At 42.0% G+C, this 12965-nt stretch overlaps 1 protein-coding gene across 1 annotated transcript in view; it reads left to right on the plus strand.

The window, feature by feature from the left end:
• The first annotated feature begins 2673 nt into the window (after nucleotides 1-2673).
• The window catches only part of PARP8 (poly(ADP-ribose) polymerase family member 8), a 127263-nt gene continuing 116971 nt past the window's right edge, over nucleotides 2674-12965 (plus strand). The window contains exons 1-2 of the mRNA XM_027745666.2: nucleotides 2674-3100; nucleotides 3859-3913. Coding sequence (XP_027601467.1) covers nucleotides 3010-3100; nucleotides 3859-3913 — 146 coding nt within the window. The 5' untranslated portion in view covers nucleotides 2674-3009. The remainder of the gene's footprint in view (nucleotides 3101-3858; nucleotides 3914-12965) is intronic.

The raw sequence follows: 12965 nt of genomic DNA on the forward strand, positions 1-12965 counted from the left end.
GACCATTACTTCCAAGACCAACTTTCCTATTGTTCATGAAATTACTTGTAAAACTCTTCAGGAAGTTTCTTCATGAGAATGTGTCTCTATCCCAGCCAAAACTGGCACATGGTGGTATAGTGTACATCCCCTGTAGAGGCATTACAGCATGCACACAGATGCCTTTGCAATAACACTTTGCAATAACACTTTGCAATAACCTGGATTGTTACTAACCAGCAGCTTGTCAATCTTTACAAATTTAGGGATCAATTCTATGGATTCACCTTGCTTTTCTAACACTTTATTTTCAGTATTTTAATAAACAGAACAACCTCAGGATATAATCTATCTTTTCCTTGCTGAAATTGGTAATTCCTGCTGTAATTGTACTGCAGTCATCAAGTAAATCAAGGGCCAAAATGATTCCTAAGAAACTAGGCATTTAAGAGCCACTTACAATAAATAACAATAAATAGAATAAATAACCAATCATATTTTCAGACCTCTTGTTCAATTCAGCTGATGCTGTGAAGCCAACTGTATTAACTTTCTCAAAGACAGTGTTTTTGCTTTGTGGATGACTTTTCAATTCACTGTTACCAAGCCAGTGAAAACAGTCTGAGGCTTAAAAAAACAGCCAAGAATTGTGCTAATTGACATGACGCTGAGAAGAACCGTGTGGTCAGAATAAGCTGTAAGCAGACTTGTCAGTATAACTATCCTGTAATAACCTCCCCCTTTCCCGATCCACGTGGGATGGATAACGGAGACCTTCCTCTACAAGGTTCCGGGCCAGAACCCCATGAGAATAAATCAAGTTCTGATTAAATCTTCTAACTATGATTAGGGGGAAGGCAGCAAACATGGCTGCTGATATTCTAGTGTGAATAGTTAGAAAAAAACTCCAGAAAAGCATCACTTTTTAACCATCACTTGACAGAATGATAGTGTCTTACCATATTATGCTGTATATCAAATTACAGTGATGAGTTCTGTATCCTGCCTTGGAAGAATCTTACTGAGTAGAATCATAGAACCGTAGAATGGTTTGGCTTGGAAGGGACCTCAAAGATCACCTAGTTCCAACACTCCTGCCATTGGTTCCACTACAACTTGCTCATATAAAACTGACATCTCCTGCTGCAACGCAGTAGCCAGGTGCTCCCTGTTAACAAAGCAGAAGGGAAAAAGTGTAAAATTTTACGGTAAAAAACTTATTCCTAACCATATGCAAGTTTTATCCGAGGACAGACTAGCATGAAATCAATCTTGTATAGTTTCCACACTGAAAACTCATCTAAAAATCTCTCTTCAAAGAGAAATTATTTTCTTAGAGGCAGAAAGTCATATCGCATGATGGATTTTTTAAGTTCCCTTCCATTCTCTCCATCAGACATAATATCAAGACAGGAAAAATTATGGAATTTTTTAATCCTAATTTTCATAGCCAATTCCACTTAGGAACAACTAATAAAGTGTTTGTCTCCTGTGTTTGAAATCAAGAATACATGACTAATACACTAATACTTGCTTAATGAAAAAAACCACCCCCTACAATGACTGAGCTCAAGAATGAATGGGAGCTGTTTAGAGCTGGGGGAATACATAAATAGTGAATTTGGTGCATATTCTTTCAATGTTCTAATCAAATCTGTTTCTACTGCACTTAGACTTGCTTTTATTAATGATAAACATTGCACTACGATGAAAAATTCTCGGTTTGGTGGACTTGACGCTCCCTTCTGAATTATATTACGGTAATTCCGCTTTATGCACTAGCGCCCCAAGCCTGTAGCCAGGCACTGTACCGACCGCTCGAGCCCTCCGGTATGAGAGACAGCTTTGCTGGACAGTGAGGGGAGAGGACAGCGATTAACACCGCGGTGGTCAGAGAGAGGCTCCAAACACGTTCATCCTCCCTTTGCTGTTTCCATGGGCACGCATCCCCGTGGACAGGTCGGAGGCGGATGCGGGCAGGCGACGGCACTCCTAAGAGTGGGCTGCCAGGCTGAGCTGCTGGGGCACGGCCGCGCACAGCCCTGCCCGCGGTCCCGGTGAGGGCTCCGTGGGACGGCATTCCCGTCGGAGGCAAAAAGGGCACGGACTCCGCCGGCCGCAGCCGCCCTCCTCCCCCGCCCCGCCGCCGCCGGCCTTGCGCAACACGGCGCTGCCCGCTTCCTCTTCGGTGCTGCCTGGGAGCCGCCCCGATCGCTCGCTATCGGCATTTCCCCACCGCTCAGGAGGCGGCGGCAGACTGTGCCCGGGGCCCGGGCAGGGGGAGGCGAGCACCGGCCGGGGGGCCGGGGCCATCGCGCCCGCCGCCGCCTCCCGGGCCGCCCCGCACGGCTCTGAGCATCCGCCTCTTCCTCCCCCCGCGCCGCCTCCGCCGGGGGAGCCGGCGGGGGCCGTACGTGCCGGGCCGGGAGCGAGGGGAGGGTCTGCGGCTTGCTGCAGCAGCAAGCGCCGGCCCCGCCGCGCCGCCGGGGACCCGGTGCGGTGCCGCCGCCGGCTCTCCGCCTGTGCGGCTGCTGGTCCTGCCGCTGCTGCTGCTGCGCGGCGATCGCCGCTGCCGGCGGGAGGGGCAGGGATGTGAGCGGCAGCGCGCGAGTCGGCGAGGCCCCCCCGCCCTTTTTTTTTCTTTTCTTTTTTTTTTTTTTTCCTCTTCTCGCTTCCAAAAAAAGACCAAACCAGCCAGCCAACCCCAAAAAACCCAGAGGGCGTGGGGGGGGTGGGGGGATCCCGTGTCGTCGCCGCCACCCTTCGCTGGATCCATTGTGAGGAAATTGCCATTCGCCGGCAGCGGCGGCACATCTGGGCGGGCACATCTGGGCATAGAACACCGGCTCCCACCGCCTTCCACCTACGTCCTCTGAGTCGGCTTAACGGATCCCTCTGGGCCGCCGGGGAGGCTCCTGCTCGCCAGCTCCGGGGTCTTTCTTTCGGGCTGAACCTTACAAAAAAAACCTGGCAGCGCGGGGGGGTGGGGTGGAAATAAAGGCTGCTATTTTTTTCCCTGGGATTTATTTCATGGGGATGTGTTCAAGACAAGAGAGGATTCAGAAGGATATTGACGTTGTGATCCAAAAGTGCAAGGCGGAGAAGGACTGCCTGTTTGCAGGTGAGTTTCTCCCCGGGCGCCAGCTTGGCGGCGCGGAGGCTCCCGGCGCCGCCGCCGCCGCCTTGCCCGCCCCGCACCGCGCTCCCGCCGCGCCGTGCCCGTGCCCTTCGCCGCCGCTCGCGGCTGCGGGGTCCGCGCTCGGACCCCAGCTCCCTCCCCTCCTTCCGAGGGCATGTGAGGGCAGATGAGAACAGCCGCCCGCCGGGAAAGGGGCGGGCGGGGTAGGGGCGGCATCCCGAGCCAGGGAGCGTGGCGGTGGCCACAGGCAGACCCGGCGGGTGTAGGAGGGGAGCCCGAGCTCCCGGCGCCTGGCGTAGCCCGCAGCCGAGCGCGGCGCAGAGGCTTTTCACTGTTCTCTGAGCTCTGCCGCGCTCGGCGCCTGCCTTCACTCCCGGCCCCAGGGCCAGTGGCACAGCCCGCAGGGAACGGGCCCCTTCCCGTGCAAGCAGCCCCCGCCGCCCTCCTCCGGGGATCCGCGGTGCCCCGGCGGTGCTGGTGCGGGGCCGACCGGGATGGGCCGCCGCAGGAGCCCGGCTGTCGGCTGCCTGTTGCCGTGTGTGACAATGGAATTCCTCGCTGTTGCCATAGCACCGGGCACTTGTTGCGAGGGGCTGGGGGCGAGATGCTGCATTTCTTCTGGTTCACCCCTGCTCTCCCCAACCACCCCCGTGTCGGGAGCTGAATGCTGGTCCGTAAAACCTCAGCTACATCAGCCAAAATAAAGACAAGTTGTAATAAAGCAGCTCTTTGTCTTTCAGATTTCAGGTACTCAGACTCCACCTTTACCTTCACCTACATTGGAGGCTCCAAAAGGTACTTTATTTTGCAGTAATGACTAGCTTCATTTCCTTCTGACAATGAAGTGCAAAGGTTTAATAACGTGTCAGGCCTTTTTATTTCCTTATCTTTTGCAAGGAGGATGATTAAATTATCTGCCTTGGTGCAAACGTAAACAGAGAAAGAAGCATGGAGAGAGGTGATCAGAAAGGTGATCTTAGTAGTTAGAGGCTTGTTCCTCTGCGAAGCTTCACTGTCTTTTTATTTATTTTTTTTAAAATTTGTGTGGACACACAGGATTTCTGCCACATGTAAACTTATCAGAAACATAGTAAAGGCATCAGCCTATGATGTAAAGTTAATTCATGTTAAAAATTAGGAAAGGTTAAGATTATCATAACAAGTAGGCCAAATTTCATGTTAGCACCTTACTTTCTTGCAAGAGAGCCATGTTTGGTCCCATGGCAGATGCAAGGCTGTCTGCAGTTGACCAAATTAAATTCTCGAGGGATTAAATGAAATGTCAGTCTAACTTAGAAAGCTAAAAAAATGTTTTATTGAATGTTAGTTGAAATACTATTTCTTAAGTGCTTCCAAGCTCTTGGTTATAAATTAGATTGTGAATGCACACATTTTTAAAATATATTTTGGCATTTGTTGTGTTTGTCTGTTTTCAAAAGGAAAGGAAAAATATGTAAAATCTTGAACACATCCTTTTCCTTTCCCTGATGGTTAGTTATCTTTTATTTAATAAGGTGTTAACAGTAAATGCTACATTGGTCTCTTTTAGTTGATGTTTTTTTTTTTAAGTAGACTTGGCAAGAAGTTTTTGGTTATTTTTTGGTTCCTTTTTTTTTTTTTTTTTTAATTCAGTTTGTCTTGTATCTTTGTCAGTTATTTTTCTTTCCCAGGGTACATCACATTAAAGTACTGTATTCTTTTTTATTTGCAAGTGAACTTGTCAGTGCAGGCAGCACTCCCACAGCTATTGGTGCAGCCCTTGGGCATTCTTTGGGATCTGGCTGTAGGACCAGGCTCCCAGATGGTCCCCAGGCTCCAGGATGGCTCAGAAAAATGTTTTCCCACCTCACTATCCCCCCTCTTCCTAGTAAAGGAAAGAACAACTTCTGTCATTTTCAGTTGAAAAGTTCACCCAATAGCTGAGAATTAATGTATGTTTAGGTTGCTTGTAGTATACGCTTGCTTTTAGCATTTTACTCCATGTTTTGTTTTGCTGTTGTTTTAAAAGACAATTTCAAAAGGATTATACAGTAAAAACTGTCTAACAGAGATACTATTTACCCTAAAAGTAAAATGATTGAATTTGAAAGTTACTTTGGACTGTTCTCTAAACCAAATATCACAGCAAGAAACCAGGAAGTGAAACCTGTCTATTGTTCACGTTTTCTGAGCTGAATAAAGTAGAAAGCCTAAGGGCACAACTGATGGAAAACAAACTGGTTTATCAATGTTGAAACAAAGTGTTGTCACTTGTTCAATGAGAAACGGAAGAGTGCCTTCCATCCCACAGCCTTGAATTTTAATCAGGGGCAGCATATGCTTAGGAAAGTTTTGACTGGAAACCAGTCTCAGGACCTTGAAAATTCAAACACAATTGAGAAAAAAATCATTATGCTAACAGAAATAGGTGAAAGTGTGTTGTTACTTAGAGCATACCCAAATTTGACTTTATTTTGCACATTTTAAGGACATTTAAAAAGCATCCTTTGAAATAAGGGCTTTGTGTTCTCTGCATTCTTTGCTCATCTGTATTGTGATTTAGAAAGATGTTTTGCAATATTCTTGGTGTATGGTGGTGTACCGAGTGGCAGGTTTACAGCAGTAACCTCTCATTCGATGTACATAAAATGAAAACCCTAAACCTTGACTATTCAGTGCCAAACTTCAGCTTCTTACGTCAAAGATGAGTTAATAGTTTCTTCTCAGAGAAGGTGCTGGTGGAGCAGCAGCTATACTGCACTGTATGCAGAATTCAGGCAAGCGTCCAGTAGAGGGTCAACAGCAGTGATTACTGTACATGGTCACATTTAGGAGAGCATGAGGTCATCCCAGGACCTTTATTTTGGCCTTTAAAGGCTGTGATTTGTTTCTTGCTACCACTGCTGCAGCTGTGGACTTCCTGAGTAGGAACACCATTTTTTGACTATTGCACTCAGGAATTGTCCCTAAATGACCAAACCTCTATTAGATCCTGGCCATGGACTCATCAACCAACGGGCCTTGTCCAGGTACTTGAGATACTCATCCCAATGACTTTGTTTTTCCAACCCTCAGCAACACAGGTGCTGGAGTAAAGGGCAAAGGGGTAGATGTTCACTGAGTGGATGTTCAAACGGAGGAGAGGTGTAGAGAGTAGAAGTGGTGCGTACGGAAGATTATTGTACTTCAGTACTCATTAGCTATGCCTGACACACATTTTTCATGCTTTGTTTCCTTGAGATGTTTCTTAGCTCAGTGTGTAATATGGCCTTGGTTTAGCTATAGTGGTTACATGGAAGAGCAGAAGCCCTTGAAAGAAGGCAGTGTGTTTGAAAAGCAGGATTCTTTGTAACCCTTATATAAGGGCAAGTGACAATACTAGCAAGTTAAACATCACTTGGGGTTTTCCTCAGTGTACTGTAGTTGCGTCTAGTACCCATTAAATCCATTTATCAGTGATCTAAATTTATAAACTCAGAACTAGGTTCTCAGTAAATCGGGGTAAGTCCATGGAAGTTAGTGTTGCCAGTATTATTTCAGTTATTATGAGGACCTAAAGTTTGTTTGTGGTTTTTTTCTTTTAACTGTTATCTGTGTGAGATTTTTCTACTTGGGACCAGCTTCTCAGACTTTATCTGATTTTTTTCCCTGTTGCTTGGATTGATTGCACAGTCTCTTCCTGCACTAGTGGTATTGAAATGTTAGGCAGTACGTAACCACACTGCAGATCCATCCAGATAGACAGGCCTGATCCAGGGGACATTTATTATTGCTTCTGAGGAGTTAATTTGTAATCCCACAGCAAAGTAGTAGTAGTTCACTTAATTCTTTTAGATTGTATTTCACGTCACCTTTTTTTTAATTTATTTTAATGCATTTTGTTCGTACTTCCAAATTATTAGAACTGTTTGACACTGCAGAGATGTGACCTGGTTTGGGAAGGTTGTAGTTAGCAATTTATTAGTGAAAGTATGTCTTTGTGCATAATGTGGGCGCTAGATAGAGGACAGATTGTTTACTAATCTAATAATGTTTAATTTCACTGTCAGAAAGCAATAACTGGGTTGATTTCTTGTAAAGTGAGGTGTTCAGTCAGGTGCTGTGACTTTGCGAGATTTCTTCTTCTTTAACTGTATCTGGCATAATTTCAAAAATGGCTAGATTTTTTTTATGTTTTTTAGTGCAGGTTCTAAAATTTGTATTAAATTGTGAACATATTGAGTTCTCCTTTTTAAAAGAATGTCTGGTTTCCTTTTTCCATTTTTCTGCCCCTCTATGAAATGCTACTCCTCCAGAAACTGTGCAGACTGAACAGAACTGCTTATTTGCTTATCTGTCAAGTAAAAATGCGTGGTGCCCTGAAGTTGTTTTCACTTTGTATGCCATTGGACATGCTTTACATAGAAGCAGTGCTTGGTTGTCCAGAAAAAAAGATGTTTCCCCTTTTTCTTGTTTTTCTTACGCTCCACACCCCCCCCCCCCTTATTTTTTTTCCCTGAGGCTAAACAAGGACATCATATGAGTCCTGAAATACCTCTTCATCCAAATGCATTCTTAACTCTCATTGGCAATGAAGGACAATGGCAATAAGGCTGTGCATGAGAACAGATCTAAAACTGCAGCATATTGTTAAGAAACTAAATAACACCTGAACACACAGATTAATTTTGTCCGTAAAATTTCCATCTCCTATTCACACAGTGGACTTCTGTTCTGCTTTCTGTACTTTAGCACAATGATTATACCAATGGGAGCCCTGAAGAAGCAAGGAAATTAGGTCTGAAGTATTTGTTTATTTTTGCTTAAAATAATGACTGGTTATTATTTTACACTTTGTTTGGCATTTTGTGTTTTATTCAGGAGGTCATTGTAGAGCAGAAATTCTCATGTAAACTGATGAATTAATTCCTACCACACTGTAGCAGTGAAATATTTCACAGATGGGGAGCTGTGCCACTGAAGGAGTGTCTAAATTGCTTATAACTTTCTATAGCTAGAGATGAAAACAACTATCTGAAGTTCTAGCACATTATGTCCACCAGATGTTTGAACCACTTGACAATAAATAGATACATATAACCTTTTTTTCCCTGTAGTGATTGCTCTCTTTCTGCTTACATGAATTTATAAAACTGCCTGCGTGAAAGATTCTGTTTGGTGAATAATTTTGAAATTCTGGTGTAACTCTGATAATATTGAAGTCTTCACCACAAAAAGCTGTGAAGAAAAATGTTTTTTGGGATAATTAATAGGTGTTTAATCTTAAAATTTATGTTCAATTTATGTAAACTGTAGGAAAGAAGGAGAAAACTGAAAAACAGTTTTTAAACTGAAACATAAAATTGTGTCCATCAGAAAGTATAAAAACACTTTTCTGACTTTTTTGTTTCTTTCATTTACAAAATCATCTAGTTTAAGACCAGCTTTTTTTATATTGGTTAGTTTTAACCCAGCTCCTCTATCAGGTTCATTGCATGGCAGTGTGCTTACTGGCTGGGAAGAGAAGGTTTGACTGTTCCTTTTGGAAGCAATGGTGGCTTACGTAAGATGAAAGCGTCTGTGAAAGTATGACTTAAAAGATGAGAACATGGTTTTTTGGGATCCATTGCTCTAAATGGTTTTAGTTTAGATGAAATCAGTTTTATGCAGGGCCTAGAAAGGGCTGGTACAAGTACAGTTCATCTCCTGTTGCTGATGGCTGCATGTAACTTTGTGTTCAAGTTATTAAAAAGGTAATTACATTCCTGAAATCTACTTCTATTACAGTAATAAGGGGTGAAATCTAGATATGCAGCTTGTACCTAGCTGTTTGCTTATTGCTATTTCTACATCATCTTTCAATTTTAACTTTCTTATCAAATATGGCTTAACATTTTTGCTGTTACTACATGATTTCTTACCATTTTCTACACTGTTTCTGTGAGAGAGAAGTCTGTGGTATGAGACAGGAGTCTAGTTTAGACGTGGCAAGAATTGTTATTTTCATTTCTTCACTAAGGATTCTGTATATGAAGTAATGTTGAATACAGCCTTAGGTAATTTTAAAAAGCATTTTCGTGTTAGGTGTTACTTAGGTTTCAGTTTTAAAATCTGTGTTTAAGTCAAGCATTTTCCATTATATATATGACTTTCTGTTAATGTACCTATTCTAACTTCATATTACCTTCTAATATTGACCATGTGTAGTATGTACATGAAACTTATCCATACATTCATATAGATATCTTTTCCATAAGTACTACCAGAAATTCAGTAGGTGTGATTTAACAAATTTTTCATCCTAAAAAGAGATGTAGTAGGACCCTATGGTGTCATTAAGTGTAATGTTGAAGGTAGTGAAAACCAAAATCACCACCATTGTACTCATGGTCTTACTGACAGTTTTGTGTCTGACAGCTCCTTCTTGCCTTGCTGTTAGAAAATCTATCTTGTCTGAAAATAGTCCCTATCATTGCATCATGTAAAAATTGTGTATTTCAAGGAGAGGATAGTCTTGTGGAGATCTTGTACTGGTCTGGTGAAGCATATTGCTGTCCTCTGTCAGCTGCATACTGTACTGATACTAAGAACAACACATTTAAATTGTGAACCTCTGCCTTTTAGTGTGAAAAATACGGTTTTACGAACTTAAATGAATGGCTTAGTTTTAAGAAGTGCCGGACTCCCACACCACCTAGCAGTCTTGGTGTTACTGTAGGTTGTTTAGCACTTTGTAAAAGCCTCACCATCTTTATGCAGGTGTTTTTGTCATGCAGATGTATGCACTGTTGTTTGAATGGTTCACCAGCATAGAGTTGGGAGGGGTTCTTGAATGTCTTTACAGAAAACATTTACAGTAACTGCTACTTTCTCTACTGTCATCACATATTTTAACATATTAAGTACCTAAAAATAAACCTATAGGCTGTCATTGTTAAAGTGTTAATGTTTCAAATAAATTTGAAAGCAGAGCTCACGCTGACAAAATTAATTTAGATAATTTTTCTCTATGTTGGGACTAATGCCATTTCTTGTTTTTCCTGTTAGTCTCTACTAATCTCCTATATTTTTCATTGTTCATAAATAATGAGCGGAAGGTACCTATTGGTATATTTTTTCCATGGATTACTTACTGTGCAGAATATGAACTCTCATTTGAATCAGAGTCTAATCACTCTAAGTCAAAATAGTTTCAGCACCAAAATAGTTTCAGCACCTAGACTGAAAGTAAATTTAAAATTGCTGGGAGAGATGGCTTAAAAAAAGAAAGGGATGAAATGTGAGTAAATCTAAAGAAAAACTCCAGTATATAGTTCTGCCTTGGCATTAAATAAATTCCACGAAAGAGGACAACTCTTAAGAATTTATGCCCTCCTTGCTACAGGACGGGTGAAGATTTTTACAGATATTTCATTGAATTTAACTCATCTGAGGCAAAGGAGCTCCTTTTACAAGGTAAAATAGTCTCATAAAGGTAAGCCTACTACCCTGTATAGCAGTAGGTAGAAAATCTCACTGAAAGAAGAGAGACTGAACAAGATACAGAAATAACATCTCCTTCGCCTGACAGCCTTCTGCATGCTCACACAAGACTGTATCCATCCTATTTCTATGGAAGGAAGAGCAAGAAAGAGCCTTGCCTGAGGACCAGGAGCAGTTGTTGCTTTTATGAGTCACTTCTCCTGGGAGAGGACCCATTATCTCCTGAGAGCTTTATGTCATTCCCCTGCTGCAAGGGCTAAACACTGTCATACATGCTGTTGGCATTATGGAATCCTCTGGGAGTAAGTCATGGTCTTGCACATGCTCAGGGAAGGCAGCAGGCAGAAAAAAATCTTGAGTTAGAGGTAAGCATCTTTCTCAAGCTTGCTTGAAGGTAGAGGACCTACATGAGCCTTATTTGTCTTCTGCTGTCTTAGAAGATGATGGCATATCCTGGCAATTAGGATGGAGCCGAATTACTTGTTCTGAGGGAAACTTCTGTAATGCTCAGTGGGAGCCTGTCTGGAGCCAGGAATGGAGTGGAAGGAGGAAGTTCAAAGAAACTAGCTAACCCTCCAGATGTTTCCTGCCAGCCTTGAGGCATTGATCAGAAATAAAAGGAGCAACACCTGCATAATGAAATGTACTGTTTGCCAAAACAGAGTGCAAAAATGGTCATATACCATTTGTAGAAACTAGTAGATAATTAAAGAGTAAGTTACTCTCATGTTGGGTAGCATTGTGCATTTCATCTCACAGAGTTTACCATTTTGAAATCTTGTTGCATTAAATGAATATTCCATTTTATATTTAAGAATTTTTCATATTAAGAGCCAAGCTAGAAGGCAGGATTACTTTGCACTGTTAAACTGTCATGTTTCTACCCAGTAATGTTTGAGGTGTTTGTGACAGACAGCATTTGCTCACAAGTAGAAAAAAATAGCCTATGAGTTAGACATGATATTCCAGGTCATTAGCTTTTCTGTAAATCATAGAATTTGTATGTGTGTCTAATCAACTCATTATTGCTTATTCATTTTCCTTAATGAAAAATTCATTTTTGATGGGGAGTCCTCACCCTGGAATAATCACACATACAGCAAAATATGGAGGGAGGCTTCTGTCAGTCTGGGCTTGATAAAGGTGTTAAAACTAGGAAGCACTTCATTTTCTTAAAAGTACTTGCTGATAGTCAACTTCTTGATCTCATTTACAGCTGTGTAGCTGGAGTAGTTCTACTGATATGATGGGGCTAACTTTACTCCACAGCGATACTGTTGAACCTTTGATTTGGTGCTGACTACTCCTAGTGAGTGGCAGTCTGAGTGATTTTTTTCGTCTGGGAAGGAGGGTTCTGAAGACCAGAGCATTGCTTTCTGTCATCTTTGCAGATGTATTGTCAATTTTGAGTACTTTTGTGGATGGTTGGAGAGCTGCAGTCTATCCAAGGAAAAAAGATGGCTTTCATGCATTCTTACAAAGTTGCTAATATTGCTAAGGGCACAGATAGATGGCCAGTTGTCAAACTTGTGCTCCCTTTCTCCCTTTTTAGCCTTAGCATCTGAAAACGTGGTTGTCACAGAGTCCTATTTTAAAAATGTAATTTGCTGGGCCACATGAAAAACCTCTTTACCTGTCACTCATTCAGAAGCAGCATGAAATCTGAAGCTAGTCCGAAAATGGTTTCAGATCTTTTTGTAGGTATAACCATTAGTTGAAATGGAAATGGTGATTTCTTCATGAGGACTATTTTGTGAAAAAACCTAAAAGGATCATATTGACTTTGTCTAGCTTTAAACTGGTGAAGTCTTGTCACTTCAGCATGTATTTGTGCAGAATACTGGAAACATAGGAAAAAAAAAGCTTTACAGTATTTCAGACTGAAAAATGTGACCTTCAAGTATTAAAAACTTGTGGAAAACATGCTTTAGTACAGCAATTATTGACACTATCAACAGCCTTCCCTTACAGACAGGGAATTATATGGAGTAGTTTACTGGTTTAATCTAGTCCTATGAATATTCCATGAACTCTTTCATATGTGTTTGTAGCTCTTATAGAGTTACAGCTGAAAACTAAACGTACTAATTCTGTTCTTTTAAGGTGGTACAATGTTAAAGAACTGGAAGGACATTGAACCATCCTGTAGAACAAAGCTTGTTGGGCTTGGCATAAAATTTCAGATGTAGGATTTTGTTAGGCTCATATTGAAGAAGAACTAATGTTTTGTCAGTAGATGACAAGAACAGTGAAATTGGATATTTAAGAGGCAACAAGAGGAACATAACCTCTGCAGGAATCTCCTTGGGCATACACTAGTTTTGTTAACTCAGGCCAACAGAACAAGTTTTAATAAGTTTATCATTGCCTCTAGAGTATAAAGAAAAGAGTCATAGTAATCAGTCCA

This window comes from Pipra filicauda, unplaced genomic scaffold (genome assembly GCF_003945595.2).
Source record: "Pipra filicauda isolate LSUMZ 115617 unplaced genomic scaffold, ASM394559v2 scaffold81_size6448238_pilon, whole genome shotgun sequence".
Lineage (NCBI taxonomy): Eukaryota > Metazoa > Chordata > Aves > Passeriformes > Pipridae > Pipra > Pipra filicauda.